Consider the following 19,587-nt stretch of genomic DNA (forward strand, 5'->3'; position numbering starts at 1 on the left):
GGTGGACAGGGACAGGGATGACCAGGTGGACAGGGATGACCAGGTGGACAGGGATGACCAGGTGGACAGGGACAGGGATGACCAGGTGGACAGGGACAGGGATGACCAGGTGGACAGGGACAGGGATGACCAGGTGGACAGGGATGACCAGGTGGACAGGGACAGGGATGACCAGGTGGACAGGGATGACCAGGTGGACAGGGATGACCAGGTGGACAGGGATGACCAGGTGGACAGGGATGACCAGGTGGACAGGGACAGGGATGACCAGGTGGACAGGGACAGGGATGACCCAGATGGCGGTGGACGGTGACTTATGGCAGGGTAAGAGGATCAGGTGGAAGTTGTCACACATCCTGTAAATGCATCATTTTAAAAGCTGCAAAGCTGCCCGTAATGGAGCAGATCTGTAGATGTTTTACAAATTACATTTTTCATTCAAAACATTTTCTCCAGTGTTGAAATCAACTTTGTTTCCTTTCATTTCCTTTCAAATTCTCATCAATTAATGTTTAACTCGTAACACTGTTGCTGTATTCTCAGCATGAGATGTGGAAATGAAAGGATCCAGGCCCAGGTCATCTGGTTTCTGAGGGCCAGTTCCATCCGGGCCTGGATATTTATTTCCCGGGGATATAACATCCCCTCCTACGAGACCACATTACTCACGGTTCTAGCCTCTGCCAAATGCATAGGCAATATGTACAGATCATCAGCACACCGCTCCTGGGCTGAATTTACTGGTTCCGAAGCAACGTCCCGAAGTAGGCTCAGCAGATTAAGGCCAGGCCCATGTCCTGCAGGACAAAACCCTTTTTCACTTTAATTTGTCCTGTTTGCATCTGAGGACCTGCATAGTTTTGGTGCCCTGTACCCCTTACTTGACCCAGACATACTGGATACGAACCAAACCAAAGGGTCTTGTTCTGCTCAGCTCTGTGCCTTGTCAAGCCTTGTTGGAGCTGACAAGAAAAATAGGGACCTACTCATTCATAACTTAAGTTTCCATTTGACAGTTCTTTGTTCTGTTAAATTTTGTTGTTGACAGAAGAAGATATACCAGTTGAAATTCCTGCTGTATGTTGAGGACACCCTGTCTACTTGAACATTCTTGTAAATGTATAGTTCTAGGAAGTTGTACTTGGGTGACAGATTTGCCCTGCAGGGAGTAATGAATGTGACTGATAAGAGTGATTTCAAATGGAGTGTGAGCTCTGAAAGGACGTTTGACTGAGGAAAATGTTTCCACTATCACAAAGCACCATTTTCACTAGTTTTGTCCTGTAAAAATAGAGTATGTCTGTTTTTATCAACCTGTCCATACAGAACTGTTGAGCAATCTATTAAGGATTCATTTTTGCCAGAACAACATGGAAGATTCATTAAACATTTTCAGGTTTCTGATGAATTGGGTAAGAATTCTGATGAATTTCTTACCCAAAATGACTTCTCTAGAATTTATTATATAGTATGTCTAGAATCACTCAAATAACCCAGAATTTGTTGAATTAAAGAAAATTAGTGACAAGAAAAACATAAACAACAAAGAAGGTCCCAAGTATTTTTTTGTTTAAAAAAAAATATATTGGAAGATCAGGATGTATTTAAAGAAGTGAATCTTAATTACTTCTGTTTTTAATGTATCAATTCAGCCTAATTGATTATACATATTGGAGAAAGCAGTTGGTTAAAAACATATCAAATCCATGAATGGAAAGTTAAGTAAACTCAACATTGATCGATATTATATTGAAATGCAACATATTCTGGTCATGAAATCCACTATATACCGTATATTCTAATTACTAACTACAGACATCATATACACGGATCATGATATAGACACGACATATAGTCTGACACTCATACTGATCATAATGGTGAACAAGGTGGTTTAGGTCCTGACAAACAACTTGTGTTAATTTTTCTTGCTTTGGTAATCAGAATAAGGCAACGTAGGGGTTTGTGGAATGGCAAATATATTTTGTGTTGCTTTGTTCTCACAATCAGCCCATAGCTAGGGTATATTAGCCTCAAACCATCCATTAACTGAATCCCAGACCAAGTACCCTTGGTCTGGGATTCAAACCAGTGACCTTGAGGTAAAGTACCCTTGGTCTGGGATTCACAACTCTAACCACCGGGCTGTCCATACCACACCTGCATATTTATAGAGAACAGGCTTGTTAACACACCACTAGCTTTACCATACACCTGATATGCCACTATATTACACACGCACACACAGACTCTATATTAGAATCCTTGTGTTTAAAGGTGCTGTGGTGTTAACAGGTGCTTGCTTGGTCTCTGAGAAGGAGGGGTGTGTGGCCCAGCTGCGTGGGGTCTGTGACTCAGTCCTGTGTTACATTTAGTGTTAAAGCGTTGACACGTGCAGTGTTTACAGCGAACGTGGCCTCAGGGAAACGTCAGGGGAGATCCCTCTCAAGGCGGCACCGTCGGCCGTCCAGAAAATGCTCCGGTAGTTCAGTCCCAATCAAGCTCCTATTCTCCAAGGGGGGAACAACTCAAGCCTTTTTCCGTGGAAGAAATTCACTGTTTCAGTCTGCTTGAAAGGTTTGGTCTCCCATTGACTCCAGTGCGATGGCAGAGTCTACTCAGTTCATTGGCAAAATTAAATTAGGGAGCTTCTCTCTAGTATCGGACTGGGTGCAATATCCATGGGTTGGTTAAATGGGTGCAGTTTTCAGGCCTCTCCACACAGGGGCGCTGTCTCACACACGGACACCACCTCGAGCTCTGGCTCCTCGCGCACCTAGGGACAGAACACAATGCTTTTGTGTGTTAGGATTTAGTGTTGCGAGTTAAGGTTACAGTTAGGTCAGCCGTGATGTTAGCTCATAGCAAGAAGAGTGAGTCGTCAAGAGGGACGTTTTCAAATCTCTTCCATAGCAGGTACATTTCTTCCTCAACAGATAACTGATCTCTTTTGTTTACACAGCTTCTAAGCCATGATGGGAGTAGATCATTATATCCTGTCTCAGGTGTAGTTGGAACTGTAATTGGAAGGACATTAAAGGGATTTAGGAAAGCCCCCCCCTGGGATTTACATTCAGTGATTCATCAGGAGGTCCATTTGGGTACTAACCAAATGAATTATTTAAATAATAATAAGCAGAAAGTCTTCATATAGTTCCAGCACTTGGCTACCTGTTTGGGCTCAGTAGGAGTGTGTGCATTGAGGGAACTCCTGTCACTATTCCGCAGCACTGCTCTGGAAGACAGACGCAACAAAGGAACATCCTTCCCTGACACTCCTACACACACACACACACACAAAGACACAGGCACATGCACACACACACAACACACGCACATGCATGCACAACGCAGACACACACACACACACACGTCAATTAAGCACCAAACATATACAGGTGGGTTTGTCCTGTTCTTTGTTTGAACTGAATATTCATACACCATTTTGTGTGTTTTTACTGCAGAGAGCATGTTTAAAGGCCACTACACAAAAAAAAGGATTTTCCAAAGTTTAAGATGAGTGGGTAGAGGTTCATAGGTCTACTAGGTGTGTCTGTCTGTCTGTCTTTCTGTCTGTCATTCTGTCTGTGTCTGAGTGTGTCTGTATACCCAGGGGCCTGTGGAAGCCAGGTTTCAGTAGTTTCCAGACACTCTTGGTAGTTGACTCTCCCCTGCTGCCAGGGGAGGTGGGGTTTAGGCCAAATGTGGGCGTGTCTGTCATTGACTCCACCCTCCTGATGGGGATACGACTTGCCCGGGGTTGCAACTCACACCTAGAACAATCAATCAATCAATCAATCAATCAAATGTATTTATAAAGCCCTTTTTACAACAGCAGTTGTCACAAATTGCTTTTACAAAACACCCGGCCTTAAACCCCAAGGAGCAAACAACAGTACTGTTGAATTTCAGTGTCTAGGAAAAACTCCCAAACAGACAGACACCAAAAAACACAAGGTACCATAGGAAATTGCGCAGTGGAATTGACCCCCTTGGCCCTCCCTACAAAACAACCAGACACCCTGCTGTCATTTCAGATGGACATCATCACACATCATTGATGAGGGAGAAGAAACAACCTGAAGTGTTACCTGGTGAACCCCACGGAGGAGAGAATGTTGAGAGGTCCCTCAGCAACCTGACACTGACAGACAGACAGACGGACAGACAGACAGACAAACGGACGGACGGACGGACACTAGTTAGTGGACCGCAGTTTTGCAGCATTCAACTCTCCCCTCGGTTCCAGCGAACTGCTGTTCAAGCAGTCACAGAGGGTCGCAGGAGCGTGAGGAGACAAAACAACCAGATGAAATTACTAAGCCCCCCCCCCCCCCCACAAACCCGGAGGATGCCGGCCATTTGCACTGGCATTCACCGGGCCCCAGAGCTACTCAGGTAGCAGGATTCAAACGCGGTTTCCCAATGACGCAGCCAGGCCTTCATCGTTGTGCCATTCAGGGAGACGTTTTGACCGTTCTAAATGTGTGAAGAACCCACGTGGAACACTAAAATACTGCAGGTTTTGAACTGCCATGATGGTGACAATCTGCAAGTTAAAATCATAATCCTCCTGCTATTGCTTATGGTAGTCTAGGACACAGCCCAGGTAAACAGCCCTGGTAGACTGCCCAGGTAAATAGCCCTGGTAAACTGCCCAGGTAAATAGCCCTGGTAGACTGCCCAGGTAAATAGCCCTGGTAAACTGCCCAGGTAAATAGCCCAGGTAAACTGCCCAGGTAAATAGCCCTGGTAAACTGCCCAGGTAAATAGCCCTGGTAAACTGCCCAGGTAAATAGCCCTGGTAGACTGCCCAGGTAAATAGCCCTGGTAGACTGCCCAGGTAAATAGCCCTGGTAAACTGCCCAGGTAAATAGCCCTGGTAGACTGCCCAGGTAAATAGCCCTGGTAGACTGCCCAGGTAAATAGCCCTGGTAGACTGCCCAGGTAAATAGCCCTGGTAGACTGCCCAGGTAAATAGCCCTGGTAGACTGCCCAGGTAAATAGCCCTGGTAGACTGCCCTGGTAGACTGCCCAGGTGGACTGTGTGTGTGTGTCAGCACGGAGGTCACCAAGTACCTGTATCTGTTTGTCGGAAGGGATGTGTGTTTGATGTCGTCCCGGCCGGACAGGGAAATCTCTTCTCGCCAACTCAACCAGCCTGTCTGGGCAGCTGTAGCCTAGCAACCAGACGAAGGGGTGGAGCGTCACAAACAACCAGGAAGTAAACCATCATGAGAATGAAACACGCGGGTCATTAAATAAACACACGCAAGACTGAGCGGCACCATCGGGCTGAGAACAATGTCCCTGTCACCATGACAATTATAGGTATACATCACTGAGCTAAATGATAGCTCTCTCACCCAATTACAGATCATCTACTTCCAGTGTGTGTGTGTTTGTAACAAGATGAAAGAAATGTATCTCTATTAAACTTTCACAGACAGAAAGACAGACAACAGAGAAGGGCGCAAGTCTGTAGTTTTCTCCTTTATTCATTGGTTAGAGGTCACACAAAGAGAGGAGCTAAAGCAACATAGATTTATGAGAACCACTAAATAGAAATACATATACCAGAAAATCAAATTAGAAGTAGATATACCACAACAGCAACGTAGAGATAGATATACCAGATACACAATCAATGTGGAATTAGAAGTTAGGACACCACACCAGAACAACACAGAGGCTGTCTGCTAATGTGTAAACAATATGGGAAACATGTTGGGAGTGTGCATGTGTCTCTCCTGGTACAGAACTAGCATGATGTTCTACACAGGCAGACCACTTGGAGAACCCAACAATGCCAAGATGATTGAATCTTAGTAACACAGGCTGAGGCTTGTATATGCCGTTCTCAAGGTACTAAAATCTACAACTGGATGATTTCAACCTGGCTCAATTGATGGTTCTGTTCCAGAACAGGCTCCTTCCTATAGATACCTCAGAATTTGCTTAGATTATCCTCTCTCTTTAAAAAACATTATGTAGCATTGTGTTCCAACCTTCATCCTTGTCTTATATACACTTTAGTTAGCTAGGAACTTAACATTTTATATTTTAAATGTTTTTATCATTATTGCTGTATTACAGGGCTCAACTGTAACAGATACCAGTCTCAGCATGATTTGTCTGTATAAATAATGGTAAAATATAATTAAATAGAGTAGGACACTATACTGAAACACATTCTGTTGGATATTCCACATAAGACATACGACACTGAAAGATATTCCATTATAGACTTAATTAAGTTTTTTACTGAAACGTTCCATAATGCCTAAAGTACAATATGATGTGACTAATAATGCTACTACAGTCATAATAGTGGTCCAGTGCCATCCTGGAAAAGAAGCAGAGATGCCTGCTCATCTTTTTTTTTCTTCTTAGTGGTCAACAGCAAGCCAACTATCTCCATTATGTATCCTCCATCTTTGGTATGCTTACAGTGGGAAGAGTCAGAGACACAAGGAGGCAGGAATAAATGGTACATTTGGATGCCTCTTCTGGAATTTGTTAGCTGCCATTTGGTAAACACTTTAGGAATATGTAGGTTTTTGAAATGTGAACAATTACATTCTAGCATACTAACGTTTTTAGTAAGCTAGAATGTAACTGAATACTAAACCAAACTGTAGCTGATGAGTGTCTGTTATTTTACATTTTGGCGTGTTTTAGTTCATGTTGGCCAAAAGCACACAAGTGTTTTGGCTTTTGGCTCTGGATTGTGAAGAATACGCAAGACCAGGGTTTAGCACCTTTTTCCATTGTCTAATGTGTAATAATTTTCCCATTTTACCAGCTAATATTCTGTGCCTCAGGGAGCTGTATTTCTGAAGGTTGATAATGCACCTGAAAGCTAGATTAAATGGACCAACAAGGTACATTACTTTCCCATGACTCACTTTGCTATCTAGGCCAACCAGTCATACTTTAGCTGGGAGTGTGTTGAGCTGGAGTGGCTTCATAACCTGCCACATTCTCACATAGTTGTAAATGTCTGCTTTTACCATATTTTGGTTGGAATAATGAAAGGTCAGTGACAAAACATAGCTGTCATCAAGTCCATCTTGGACTTCAGACTCGAAGGCCTGATATTTCAGAGATTCGTAAAGCATCCCAACAAACCATGACTATCAGGTGAGGTTGGAGGAATCAACCAAAGATAATAGGATGAGGTGAGAGGAATCTGAGAGAAATTGTTAAAAGCCTAAAAATACAGAGAATAAGGAGACAGAAAATTACATACAGAAAGAAATGCACATACAATAAAGAGGAAATATATACACATATATTTCAAAGACCCAAGAAGGGGAAACGCACACAGACTCGTCCACACACAGCTTCACTGTCTTTATTAGAAAAACGAAATACAACCTCTCACTTCAGATAAGTTTGGGAGAGTGTGTGTCTCAGTATGAGTTGGGCCCAGTCTGTGCTGCAGGGGTACTTTTGTCTGAGATGAGGGAGGCTAGCGATGAGGTTAGGCCGGACGGGAGCAAGGGGCTCAGTTTGGAGAGCAGCCCAGGTCGGTGCAGGCAGGGCAGGGAGGGCAGCAGGGTGGAGAGGCTGGGCGTCTGAAGGGAGTACAGACCTGAGAGAGGACAGGACGCCACTGAGGAGGACGAGGAGGAGGAAGAGGAGGTGGGGGATGGTGGAGGGCGGTTCGGGCCGGGGGGGTGGCTGTTGCTAGGAGACGCCCGGAGGACAGTGCGGTGGTGGTGGTGGTGGTGGGAGGGGCGTCTCCTCTCCTGAGGATTAGTGTCTACAGAGACAGAGAGAGACACTGCTCAATCCACACACTGCACGGAGACACACACAAACACACACACAGTGCACACCGCACAAACACATAACACAGAGACAAAGCCATGCAGGAGTGCCTAAAGGTCAGGGGTCAGGGATCATGCCAGGTTTCTTGAGATGAATGTGGTGAGTAGCTGACACCTCAGCTCAACCAATTACAATCCTCCTCATTGTCTGTAATTTGGGTCAAGATTCCCTATTCCACAAAGCATGACTTCAACCACTAATGCATACAGCACTCATAAGGCTTCACAGTCCTAAATACAGCACTCATAAGGCTTCACAGACCTGCATAAAGCACTCATAAGGCTTCACAGACCTGCATAAAGCACTCATAAGGTTTATTCAACCAGCATTCATGAGGCTCATTCAACACTGCTCATAATCCTACATAGACACGAGCATTACTCTTTCAGCTATTTAGACCAGCATACAACACACATCTTCAAAGACAACAGCACAGAATTCATAAGGCTTCATAGACCAGCATACATCATCAGCATACATAAAGCAGCCAGAGAAAGAGACAGAGAGAGTGAAGACGGAGGGTTTCTACAGTAATAATCAGAAGGACGAGTCGTCTCACCTCTGACTGGTCCGAGTGCCTTGCTACCTCCACGGGTGCTGTGTGTGTTGTTGTGTGCACGTGTGTTGTTGTGTGCACGTGAGTGTGTGTGTGTGCATCCGAAGGTGAAGCTGGGGGAGGTGGGTATCTGAGAGGAGGGCATCGGCCTGCTGGGGCCGTCACAGTGAACACCACTCAGAGCCGTATCTGAGGCAGAGCTGGACATAGGCCTAACACACACACACGCACACGCGCACACACACACAAACACGCGCGCACCCACACACACACACACACACGCGCGCACACACACGCGCGCACACACACACACGCACACACACACACGCACACACACACACGCACACACACGTTAATCAAAAAACAGTAACAGAACTATAGTTGCGACAGGTTGAATTACAGCTGTGTTGGGATTGTTAATGAAGTGTTTACTCAACAATATTATTTTGCATTGAGAGTAATGCATTACTTTATATACGCTCTACCAAAAGCAGGCTAATATTATGTAGAGCAGAAAACAAATAACTAAACAAATAACCCATATAACTTACAATACTGTGCTATGCAGAAGTACTGAAACCATCAAATTACTGAATTGCAAATGGAACATAATAATTCATTTCTATTAGAAATTGTAACTATAAAACACTGAACCTCAACCTAAATTATTGTAAGATGACAATGGTTTTATATTAGGCCATATTTCTAAGAAAAATTTAGAAATGGAAACGTGTTCCTTGTATAAGTATTCAACCCCAACACATTCATATTTGACAGAGACAAATTTTGCTGCAATAACAGCTTTAAGTCGTTTGGAGTATGTATGTAATGGCTTTGCACAAATGTTTAGAGAGATTTTTGACGCATTCTACTTGGCAGATGTACTCCAGGTTGTTAGGAGAATTCTTAAAAAGTGCCACAGATTCTCAGTGGGATTGGAATTTTGACTGGGCCGCTGTAGGATCTTCAACTTAATGATTTACAGCCACTGCAATGTTGTTTTGGTCTTTTGTTTTGGTGAATTTAGTCCCCCGCCAAAAAAGTTTAGTGCACTCAATTATTTTCCTTTGTTTTGCTCCATCTATTCTTCCTTCAATTTTAACAAGTGGCCCAGTCCCTGCAGATGAGAAGCATCCCCACAGCATGATGCTGCTGCCACCACCATACTTCACAGGGACGACGGTTTGTCCTGAGGCATGAGCAGTGTTAGGTTTGCACCACACACCGCTTTTTGGCCGCCTTTGGTCTCATCGGACCGGCATCAATTCTCATGCTTTCAGGCTAACTCCAGGCGTGCCTATAGATGGTACCTTTTGAAAAACATCTTTCTTTCAACCCTCAAATGCAGACCAGATTAATGAAGAGCTCTTGATTACAGTGCCAGCGTAACAGCAGGAGAAAACAAACATTCCTTACGTGCTAAAGTTCTTGGGTGGAGATGCCTTGCTGCCGTTCCTGTGTAAGCGTGGCTGGTTGTGCGCGTTGGTGTTTGTGTTGGCGTGTGTGTTAGCATGTGTGTTGAGGCCTTTACTGTTGCGGATGTGTTTGAGAGTCCAGGCACGGAGATTGTTAAGGCTGCTGTGTTCTGACAGGATGAGGCGGGGCCAGGGGTTACAGTCAGCCATGTCCAGGGCTGCTATGGCAACCGCACGCCCAACCTAGACACACAAACGCATACATATATTAAGTAAGCTGCTTGGTTTTTCTTTGTACGCGAGTGTGTGTGTGTGTGTGTGTGTGTGTGAGTGAGAGAGAGAGTGAGACTGTGTGAGTGCGTGTGCACACGCATGTGTGTGTTTGTGTGTACCTGTTCAAATATCTCAGGGGTGTATTTCGGGGGGAAGGAGGGGGCAGGGGGGGGTGATGCTCGTCCGTTGTCATGGCAGGCAGGAGGGACGGCGTTCACTGACCTCCCTGTGTTGTAGTTACACTCCAGTGTATAGCTGTAACAAAATTATATTCATATACAGCTCCAGAAGACAAAATTAAGAGACCACTGCACCTTTTTCTTTCCTTTCCAGAAAAGCCGAAAAGGAAGGTTTTGAGTGAGGAAAGGGTTAAAATTAAGAGACCACTGCAAATTGAACGCTTCTGTTCCTCAATCAAAACCTTCCTTCTTAACTTTTCTGGAAAGGAAAGAAAAAGGTGCAGTGGTCTCTTAATGTTTTCCAAAACTGTAGATAGTTAAACTCCAGCATATAGCTGTAATACAGAATGTTAATAAATATTTATACTTAAAATAAATAACAACTGTGTAGAAGTATTATAAAGATATTACCTGTGTTGTTGTCCTGTAGTTAAATCTCCTGTAGTGCTATATTAATATTACCTGTAGTATTCCTACAGTAATATTCACACTCATATTCCTATAGTAATATAGTAGCTATGATTCTCCCATAGCAATATTTCCACTAGTAATTCAAAATTGCGTTTAGCAATCTTTAGTAATATCATCTGCAGTAGTTTTATAATAACATGTATAAAACTACTACAGATCTAGTAATCCATTAGTAATATCACCTGTAGTAGTCCTATAGTAATATTCCCTGAAGATGTTTTATAGTATTATTACATGTAGTAGTTCTATAGTAATATTCCCTGAAGATGTTTTATAGTATTATTACATGTAGTAGTTCTATAGTAATATTCCCTGAAGATGTTTTATAGTATTATTACATGTAGTAGTTCTATAGTAATATTCCCTGAAGATGTTTTATAGTATTATTACATGTAGTAGTTCTATAGTAATATTCCCTGAAGATGTTTTATAGTATTATTACATGTAGTAGTTCTATAGTAATATACCCTGAAGATGTTTTATAGTATTATTACATGTAGTAGTTCCATAGTAATATTCCCTGAAGATGTTTTATAGTATTATTACATGTAGTAGTTCTATAGTAATATTTCCAGTGTACATTGTTATTACCTGTGTAGTAGTCCTGTAGCTTTATGAATGGCTACGCGACCACTGCCCTCTTTGCTCTGTCCGTCTCTCTTGTCGCGGGCATACATGTTCTTCTCAGAGAAGTTACAACCCAGGAAGTCAAAATGGGCAGAGTTCAGAGCTATCAGTTTAGGGTACAACATGTTCTCCACCTGGAGGAAAAACATAAAGTAAATTAGCAGACACCGTTATACAGGCTTATAGTGATCTAGCAGACACCATTATACAGGCTTATAGTGATCTAGCAGACACCGTTATACAGGCTTACAGTGATCTAGCAGATACCATTATGCAGGCTTATAGTGATCTAGCAGACACCATTATACAAGCTTATAGTGATCTAGCAGACACCATTATGCAGGCTTATAGTGATCTAGCAGACACCATTATACAGGCTTACAGTGATTTAGCAGACACCATTATGCAGGCTTATAGTGATCTAGCAGACACCATTATGCAGGCTTATAGTGATCTAGCAGACACCATTATGCAGGCTTATAGTGATCTAGCAGACACCATTATGCAGGCTTATAGTGATCTAGCAGACACCATTATGCAGGCTTATAGTGATCTAGCAGACACCATTATGCAGGCTTATAGTGATCTAGCAGACACCATTATGCAGGCTTATAGTGGTGGCTGTATTTTTAGACAGTCACCACTTTCTGTGGGAATCAAACTCACAACCCTGTTTGACGTAACATTTCGCAAATGTTTAGTAAAATACAAATACATTTAGACGGCATGGTTGGTTGTGTTGAGCTCTGGCCATTTTCTGGAAAATCATTTTTTTGATGGATAAAGCTAGGATCTTAAATTGTACTTTTCTTTTGTACTTCTAAATTGACTATATATATAATAATTGATGAAACTAGCTTAAACTATCGGCTTGATTGACACCAATATTTGTAGAAAATGTAGGCCTTTCTTTCATAGCTCTGTCAATGAATGGTACGTTAATTAAGGCCTATTCCTACGCTTTTGTACTTACCAAAATAAAGGTGGTGAGTATGCATTGGTATAGTTATTTGAATTGTCAAAAAAATTCAACATGTTCCTCTCTCCTCAGCTGTCCCCTCTCTCCCCACCTGTACCCGTCTCTCCTCACCTGCTCCCGCTCTCCCCACCTGTACCCCTCTCCTCTCCCCTCACCTTTTCCCTGTCCCCTCTCTTCTCACCTGTAGGTTTTCATCTGATAGGCTGTTGCCATACATGAAGCATCCACGTTTGGAGGCGTGGCCATGCAGATCCACATAGTATGCCACTCCCCCTTCCTGCACAGGGATTGGGTCCCCAAGTGTGAGTGACAGCTCCATGGGTAAAGATTCTGGCGTGTTCTCCAAGACAGTCGGCCAATCATTCTCATCTTCACAGCACCCCCCATCCTCCTGTTTCTCCCCCTTCCTGGTCTCCATAGTTACCCGTGGGGTCTCCTCTGTAACCATAGTAATCTCTGAGCGGGCGGGGATAGAGTCTTTCTCTGCATTTCGTTGGTTGAGGCTGTGTTCCAGAGGGCTGAGGGGGGATGCTGGACTCTGATTGGTGGGTTTGGTGCAGAGGGGCGGATCTGTGTTGGAGTGTGGGCTGGAGTGTGTGTTGGAGTGTGTGTTGGAGTGTGTGTTGGAGTGTGTGTGCACTCTGTGGCTTTGTCTATGGTGGTAAAGAAGCAGTGTTTTGGCAGCATAGATGGAGGGGTGGAGTTCAGGACTGGGGTTCAGATACTGTCTGTTCAGATTCACTCCTCTACTGTCAGTCCTGGAAGGAGGGACATCTATTTAAAAACACTGAACAACAACAGACACTTGGAATGTGTGTGTGTGTGTATATGGTATAACTGTGTGTGTGTGTGTGTGTATATGGTATAACTGTGTGTGTGTGTGTGTGTGTGTGTGTGTGTGTGTGTGTATGGTATAACTGTGTGTGTGTGTGTATATGGTATAACTGTGTGTGTGTGTATATGGTATAACCGTGTGTGTGTGTGTATGGTATAACTGTGTGTGTGTGTATGGTATAACTGTGTGTGTGTATGTGTGTGTGTATGGTATAACTGTGTGTGTGTGTTTGTGTGTATGGTATAACTGTGTGTGTGCGTGTGTGTGTATGGTATAACTGTGTGTGTGTGTATATGGTATAACTGTGTGTGTGTGTGTGTGTGTGTGTGTGTGGTATAACTGTGTGTGTGTGTGTATATGGTATAACTGTGTGTGTGTGTATATGGTATAACCGTGTGTGTGTGTGTATGGTATAACTGTGTGTGTGTATGTGTGTGTGTATGGTATAACTGTGTGTGTGTATGTGTGTGTGTATGGTATAACTGTGTGTGTGTGTTTGTGTGTATGGTATAACTGTGTGTGTGTGTTTGTGTGTATGGTATAACTGTGTGTGTGTGTTTGTGTGTATGGTATAACTGTGTGTGTGTGTGTATGGTATAACTGTGTGTGTACGTGTGTATGGTATAACTGTGTGTGGTATAACTGTGTGTGTGTGTGGTATAACTGTGTGTGTGTGTGTGTATATATGGTATAACTGTGTGTGTGTGTGTATATGGTATAACTGTGTGTGTGTGTGTGTGTGTGTGTACCTGTAGTGACCACGGACTACCCCGTCTGGGTTTAACATAGGAATGAGTTTGAAGACAAACATGCTGCGCAGTGCGTGAGCTCTGGGGTCGTCCCGGCGAAGTATGAAACTCAGAAAACCATTAAACACAAACGACGAAGGAGTCTCTCCTGGGTGAACACGGCTACTAAGAAAAAACACCTAGAGACACACACAAACACACACACACACACACAAACACACACACACACAAACACACACACACACACACACAAACACACACACACACACACACACACACAAACACACACACACACAAACACACACACACACACAAACACACACACACACACACACACACACACACACACACAAACACAAACACACACACACACACACACAAACACACACACACACAAACACACACACACACACAAACACACACACACACACACACCATCAACATCACTTTTTTTATCAAGAGACACTGAACGTCTGGGTGCGCGTGTCTCCTGGAGTCTGTGTGTTACCCGTTTTCCAGCGAAGCGGTGAGGTCGCGGGGTCTCCGTTTCGGGGAACAGTTTGTCCAGACGGGGCTCCCTGACGTCCTGCATCCCGTAACAGTTAGTGACCGTCAGGAGGTCAACTCTGTTACCGTCCAGAGAGTGACACAACACCTCCCTGTGGTAGTACACAGTATCCCCACAACTACCCCGGGCAGACGTGGGGGGGAGGGGGGAGAGAGTTGAAACCCCAGAGTTAGATGGAGGACACCACATGGATATAACGCCCAGCGGGGGGCAACGCTACGGAGGTCTTCCACTGTTTTAAAGCAGTCAACTGGGGGGGGGGGGGGGTTCATTTGCCAGTTCATGTGTCGGACCAGTGCCCAGGTCCTCTTGGGGTAGTTTCATAAGACCTGGTCAGGGGGTTTAATGCAGGGGTACGGAGACTGTTTGAGAGCTGCCCTACCTGGGTGTGAGAGTGTCTGTGGCGGGGTAGCTGTGGTCCAGCTGGGCCAACAGCTCCTGGCCCTCGCTGTAGGAGAACGGAAAGCAGAAGGAGAAGAAGGTGGTCGCTCCTCTCACCTCCAGCAGACGATGGGTAAATGACAAGATGAATTGATTGTCCACCATCTGAGGGAAGGAGGGCTTCGTCAAACAACGTGTGAGTACACATGTATAGTGTTTGTGTCTGATGCTGAACACTGACTGTTGTTAGGCTTGAAACCATAACGTCCCCAAGCTCTGAGTACTGAGTCTAGATTCCCAAGAACACTGGGTTGTGGATCCCTCCAGGGAGCAGTTAAACCAACGGGCATTGTGGCACCAGGACAATAACCTCAGCAAAACAGAACAGGTGACTGTTGCCTCTAGGAAGCAGAGGGAACATGTCCTGATCCAGATCAACAGTACAAAGGGAACAGGCCCTGATCCAGATCAACAGTAAAAAGGGAACAGGTCCTGATCCAGATCAACAGTACAAAGGGAACAGGCCCTGATCTAGATCAACAGTACAGAATCAGATGTTTTAGGTTCCTCCGTATTCACTTTGTTTCCAGTCTATATTAGTGAACCTGGTATGTTTCCAGTCTATATTAGAGAACCTGGTATGTTTCCAGTCTATATCATTGTACCCGGTATGTTTCCAGTCTATATTAGAGAACCTGGTATGTTTCCAGTCTATGTCATTGTACCTGGTATGTTTCCAGTCTATATTAGAGAACCTGGTATGTTTCCAGTCTATATCATTGTACCTGGTATGTTTCCAGTCTATATTAGAGAACCTGGTATGTTTCCAGTCTATGTTAGTGTACCTGTTGTGTTTCCAGTCTATGTTAGTGTACCTGGTATGTTTCCAGTCTATATTAGAGAACCTGATATGTTTCCAGTCTATATCAGAGAACCTGATATGTTTCCAGTCTATATTAGAGAACCTGATATGTTTCCAATCTATATTAGAGAACCTGATATGTTTCCAATCTATATCATTGTACCTGATATGTTTCCAGTCTATATCATTGTACCTGATATGGTTCCAGTCTATATCATTGTAGTCTATGTTAGTGTACCTGGTATGTTTCCAGTCTAGGTTAGTGTACCTGGTATGTTTCCAGTCTAGGTTAGTGTACCTGGTATGTTTCCAGTCTATGTTAGTGTACCTGGTATGTGGGTCTATCCCGTATTCTCTCCCATCGTGTCCTACCAGGAACCGTTCGTACGAGAGGGGCCATCCCCTGACTGTACAGTTTACTTTGCTTGTTCATATTCATCACATTGATCTTCAGCAGCCGCCCTGGCATCGCCCCACACACACTGAAGTAGAACCAGGACCTGCAAAAAAAAAAAAAAACACACACACACACACAGACTGGCTGATGTGCAGAGACACAGAGCTTGGTCTAATATTTACAGTGGCTCTCAGAAGTATTCGCCCCCCTGGTACTTCATTTTATGTTTCAACAGAATATCTGGAAACCTCCCAAGGCAGGTGAATACTGTCAAGAGCAGCTGTTGTTGATCCCATCCAATTGCATGTTTGATTACCTATTTCCGTTCTCATGTTCTGTCCCGGCACAGTCGGGGCGCGTCCACACATTGAACTCGTAGTCGGGGGCATTGCTAGGGGTTGTGGGGGCGTGGCTGGCAGCGTCAGAGGCGGGGGAGTCTACCTTCTCTACACGGCTCAGGTTCCCAGAATCAAAACTTGAGCCGAACACTACACTGCCCACACGAACCTCCATGACCGCTCACCTTTAACCCCTGAACTCTCACCAATCACACGCCCTGTGGGGCAAACAGACACTATTAACACACAGTCACAAATCACAAACACAAACAAACAACTATGAGGTCAATGTATAGATTATCACTTGTTATTTAAGGGTATTTGTTTACATATTGGTCAATAATGTAGAAATTATAGCCCCTTTAATATATAGTCCTCTTATTGCAAAAACATTGGGATGTCATGACAGGTGTTTGTTCAGTCAGGTGAGCATCACAATGTCTGCATAAGAGAGCTGTTAATGTCTAGTGGTGATTCTGTAGGTATTGGGTTTGCCATTAGAGTCTGCAATTGGTGTCTGACAACATGAGGACCAAAGAGGTGTCAATGAAAGTTCTGCAAGACACTGGTGAGCTCACCAATCACAAACAACTTGCCACACCATGGAAGACAAGCCGATGACCAGGGAAAGCTCATCATAATGAAGGGAGAAAATAACTGTCAGACGAGACTAGAGGCAAAAAGACGTATAGAAATGTCTGTAGACACATCTGCAGTACAGGCCTGGCAGAGCATAACTAAAGATACCCAGAAAACGGTGGGGTCAAAGGGTAAATAAATACTGGATATGCGAGTCCAGTGGCACTTCATTTGGACTTTACATTAATCTGTCCCAAGACTTTTGGTGCACTGAAATAGAAAACAATATAACTAATGTATGTCAAAAGTGTTATTTCAATACTACCTAGCCCATCCACATTCAAAAGGATAACTACTAGAAACCTGCTGTTGTTCTCTCAGTACACTGGTGCATCCACAGCCCTGGAACAGATCTCTTCACGGACAAAAAAGAAGCACAGGCCAATGACTCCAACAAATAGATTTTTTTAACTAATTCTACCGGAGGCTGTTTTTCAAAAATAATACTACAGAAGCCTGTATTTCTAGCTGGCTGGGTTGCTGCACGTAAGCTGGGTGGGTGTATAAATATTCTATTGTTTCTAGCTGTGTGGACAGAACGTCTCACTAGCAGAACAGGCCAGTGTTTTGACTTTCATATCAAATTACTTTCGTTTTCTTAACACCCAGGCTATAATAAATCAGTGTCCCAGACTGACAACAATGTTATATATTGAGCTAACTAGCCAACTACATGGCTCAATTATGCTAATGTTCAGAGAAGGCGTGTCCCTGTTTTGATATACGTGTTTACATTCTAAATGGGACGCGCAGATGTGCTAGCTACATATGTAGCAACTAAAGCTAGCTGCTACTAGTCAAGCAAAAGCTACGAGAATTCCCATTAATATAGTTTGTTTTCAGTTACAGTAGATTAGGCTAGAAAAATTCATAGAAATACCATCTCACCTATTTGTGTAATATGTTCATTTTGAGCTTTCGCGTCCTTCTCGATCATCACTCAGCTCTTTAAACCCAAACAAACCCACTTAGCAGCTGAGAGACAATAACATACGCACGGATTGGCTCATACAGAAAAAAGGGAACGTCAGAGTAAGGCCAATGTAGATTGGATGGCTTGGCTTCAGAAAAATTGTAAACCTAAATATTTGCTAGGGTGCGAAAGAATGTCTCCGGCGGGTTGATATCTCGAAATAGTTGTACTGTAAACATAGATTGTGGGGGAATTTTATTAGGGTCGGCCAGGTGTATGCTGTTATTAGGCAGAAAAAAGTCTATTAAACTGGGTAACCCTGCTTACAAACCTCATGAGTCCGACATTAGGGAAGACCAGAGACAGCTACACTCTACTGTATAATATATATAACATCCAAATATACATTTTGCTATAACAGTCACAGTATCTCACTAAAAGCATCAAAGTCATGGGGACAGAAAGATCCTTTTCAATACGTAACTTTTGTAAAGTAAAAATGTATCACAAAAATAATTCAAATTTGTAATCACATGTGGGTGTCAACGTACATGTAGAACGTCGCAACTATTACGAATTCGTAGTATATAACATAAGGTGCAAATATGTCGATAATTGTGTATTCGGACAGTTCCGTGTGGAAAATTTTGGAGGATGCGGGCATCGATCCCGCTACCTCTCGCATGCTAAGCGAGCGCTCTACCATTTGAGCTAATCCCCCGCATGGACAAACGGGGCAACATAGTATATTAGTGTACGTTACCTTAGTTAGAAGTTAGTTGGCTTTAGTTTTCTGGATTTTGTAAATAGTTTTCAACTCCCACAAAGCTTTTGTGAACATCTGCAAAGTCTCATGCCACCCATGTACCTACAGTAAATAAACACATCCACACCGACCTTTAATATAAAGACGCTTCAGCTCAACTGTCGTACCCAGTCAGAACGCAATACATGTGCTTGTTTTATTCCAGTTATGGTACATGTTAACAAAAACTTGTCCAAAAAACTAGGTGAACTGTAGTTTCGAAAACATGGATGGTCAGAACTTTTCACATTGCGCAGCCTCTTGAGAGTTAGTCTTAGTTTCAATTTCTTATTCCCGATTTAAACGTACTTTAAATAACTGAGGACAAAAATAATTCACCTCCTTCGAGCCGGATTTGAACCAGCGACCTAAGGATATCCGTTAGTACTCTACAGTCCTCCGCTCTACCAACTGAGCTATCGAAGGGGCTATTCAGTAGTGCTGCTAATTCACTATCTATAGAATTAGCCAACTAAGATTTTTTTTTTTATACATTTAATTTCCACGTTGTTTTTGATTGGCTACTGAGACTTGGTTAATATAATTTTATGTCAAAACGGTCTGAAATTGTTAAAATATATAGCCCAGACCGCCTGCACGGGGCACTGTTCACCACACAACAACCTGGCTAAAACATATCAAAATATGACATGAAAACGTCCGAGTAAATACGAATTTCCTCACTTTTCGGTTATACTTTCCTTGTGGGAAATATTCCATGACACTAAACCAGAACCTAACGCCTGAACTTAAAACATATGTGA

General features: G+C 43.4%; 1 protein-coding gene and 2 non-coding genes across 9 annotated transcripts; all 3 read right to left on the bottom strand.

The window, feature by feature from the left end:
• Window positions 1-1,597: 1,597 nt before the first annotated feature.
• Window positions 1,598-18,081, bottom strand: agbl5 (ATP/GTP binding protein-like 5). 7 transcript variants are annotated; one of them, XM_034287811.1, is made up of 18 exons: window positions 17,994-18,069; window positions 17,045-17,136; window positions 16,445-16,684; window positions 16,060-16,231; window positions 14,871-15,034; window positions 14,429-14,606; window positions 13,921-14,099; window positions 12,518-13,094; window positions 11,322-11,491; window positions 10,200-10,335; window positions 9,809-10,050; window positions 8,396-8,604; window positions 7,598-7,768; window positions 5,080-5,180; window positions 4,092-4,144; window positions 3,610-3,773; window positions 3,172-3,278; window positions 1,599-2,776 (listed from the first exon to the last, which is right to left on the bottom strand). In XM_034287811.1, exons 3-18 carry the CDS (start codon window positions 16,639-16,641, stop codon window positions 2,708-2,710), a joined length of 2,889 nt encoding a protein of 962 aa, XP_034143702.1. In that variant the 5' UTR covers window positions 16,642-16,684; window positions 17,045-17,136; window positions 17,994-18,069; the 3' UTR covers window positions 1,599-2,707. The 7 variants fall into 7 exon arrangements, with proteins under 7 accessions (XP_034143703.1, XP_034143702.1, XP_028970450.2 ...); XM_029114617.2 differs by lacking the exon at window positions 17,045-17,136 and having other exon boundaries at window positions 4,092-4,138; window positions 17,994-18,081; XM_034287809.1 differs by lacking the exon at window positions 17,045-17,136 and having other exon boundaries at window positions 17,994-18,081.
• A 585-nt stretch (window positions 18,082-18,666) lies between these two features.
• On the bottom strand, window positions 18,667-18,739 carry trnaa-agc. Its single transcript has one exon. It is a non-coding gene; the product is annotated as a tRNA-Ala (tRNA).
• A 424-nt stretch (window positions 18,740-19,163) lies between these two features.
• trnay-gua lies at window positions 19,164-19,249 on the bottom strand. The gene is given in 2 exon segments: window positions 19,164-19,199; window positions 19,213-19,249. It is a non-coding gene; the product is annotated as a tRNA-Tyr (tRNA).
• Window positions 19,250-19,587: the final 338 nt, after the last annotated feature.

Source organism: Esox lucius, chromosome 18, assembly GCF_011004845.1.
Source record: "Esox lucius isolate fEsoLuc1 chromosome 18, fEsoLuc1.pri, whole genome shotgun sequence".
NCBI lineage: Eukaryota > Metazoa > Chordata > Actinopteri > Esociformes > Esocidae > Esox > Esox lucius.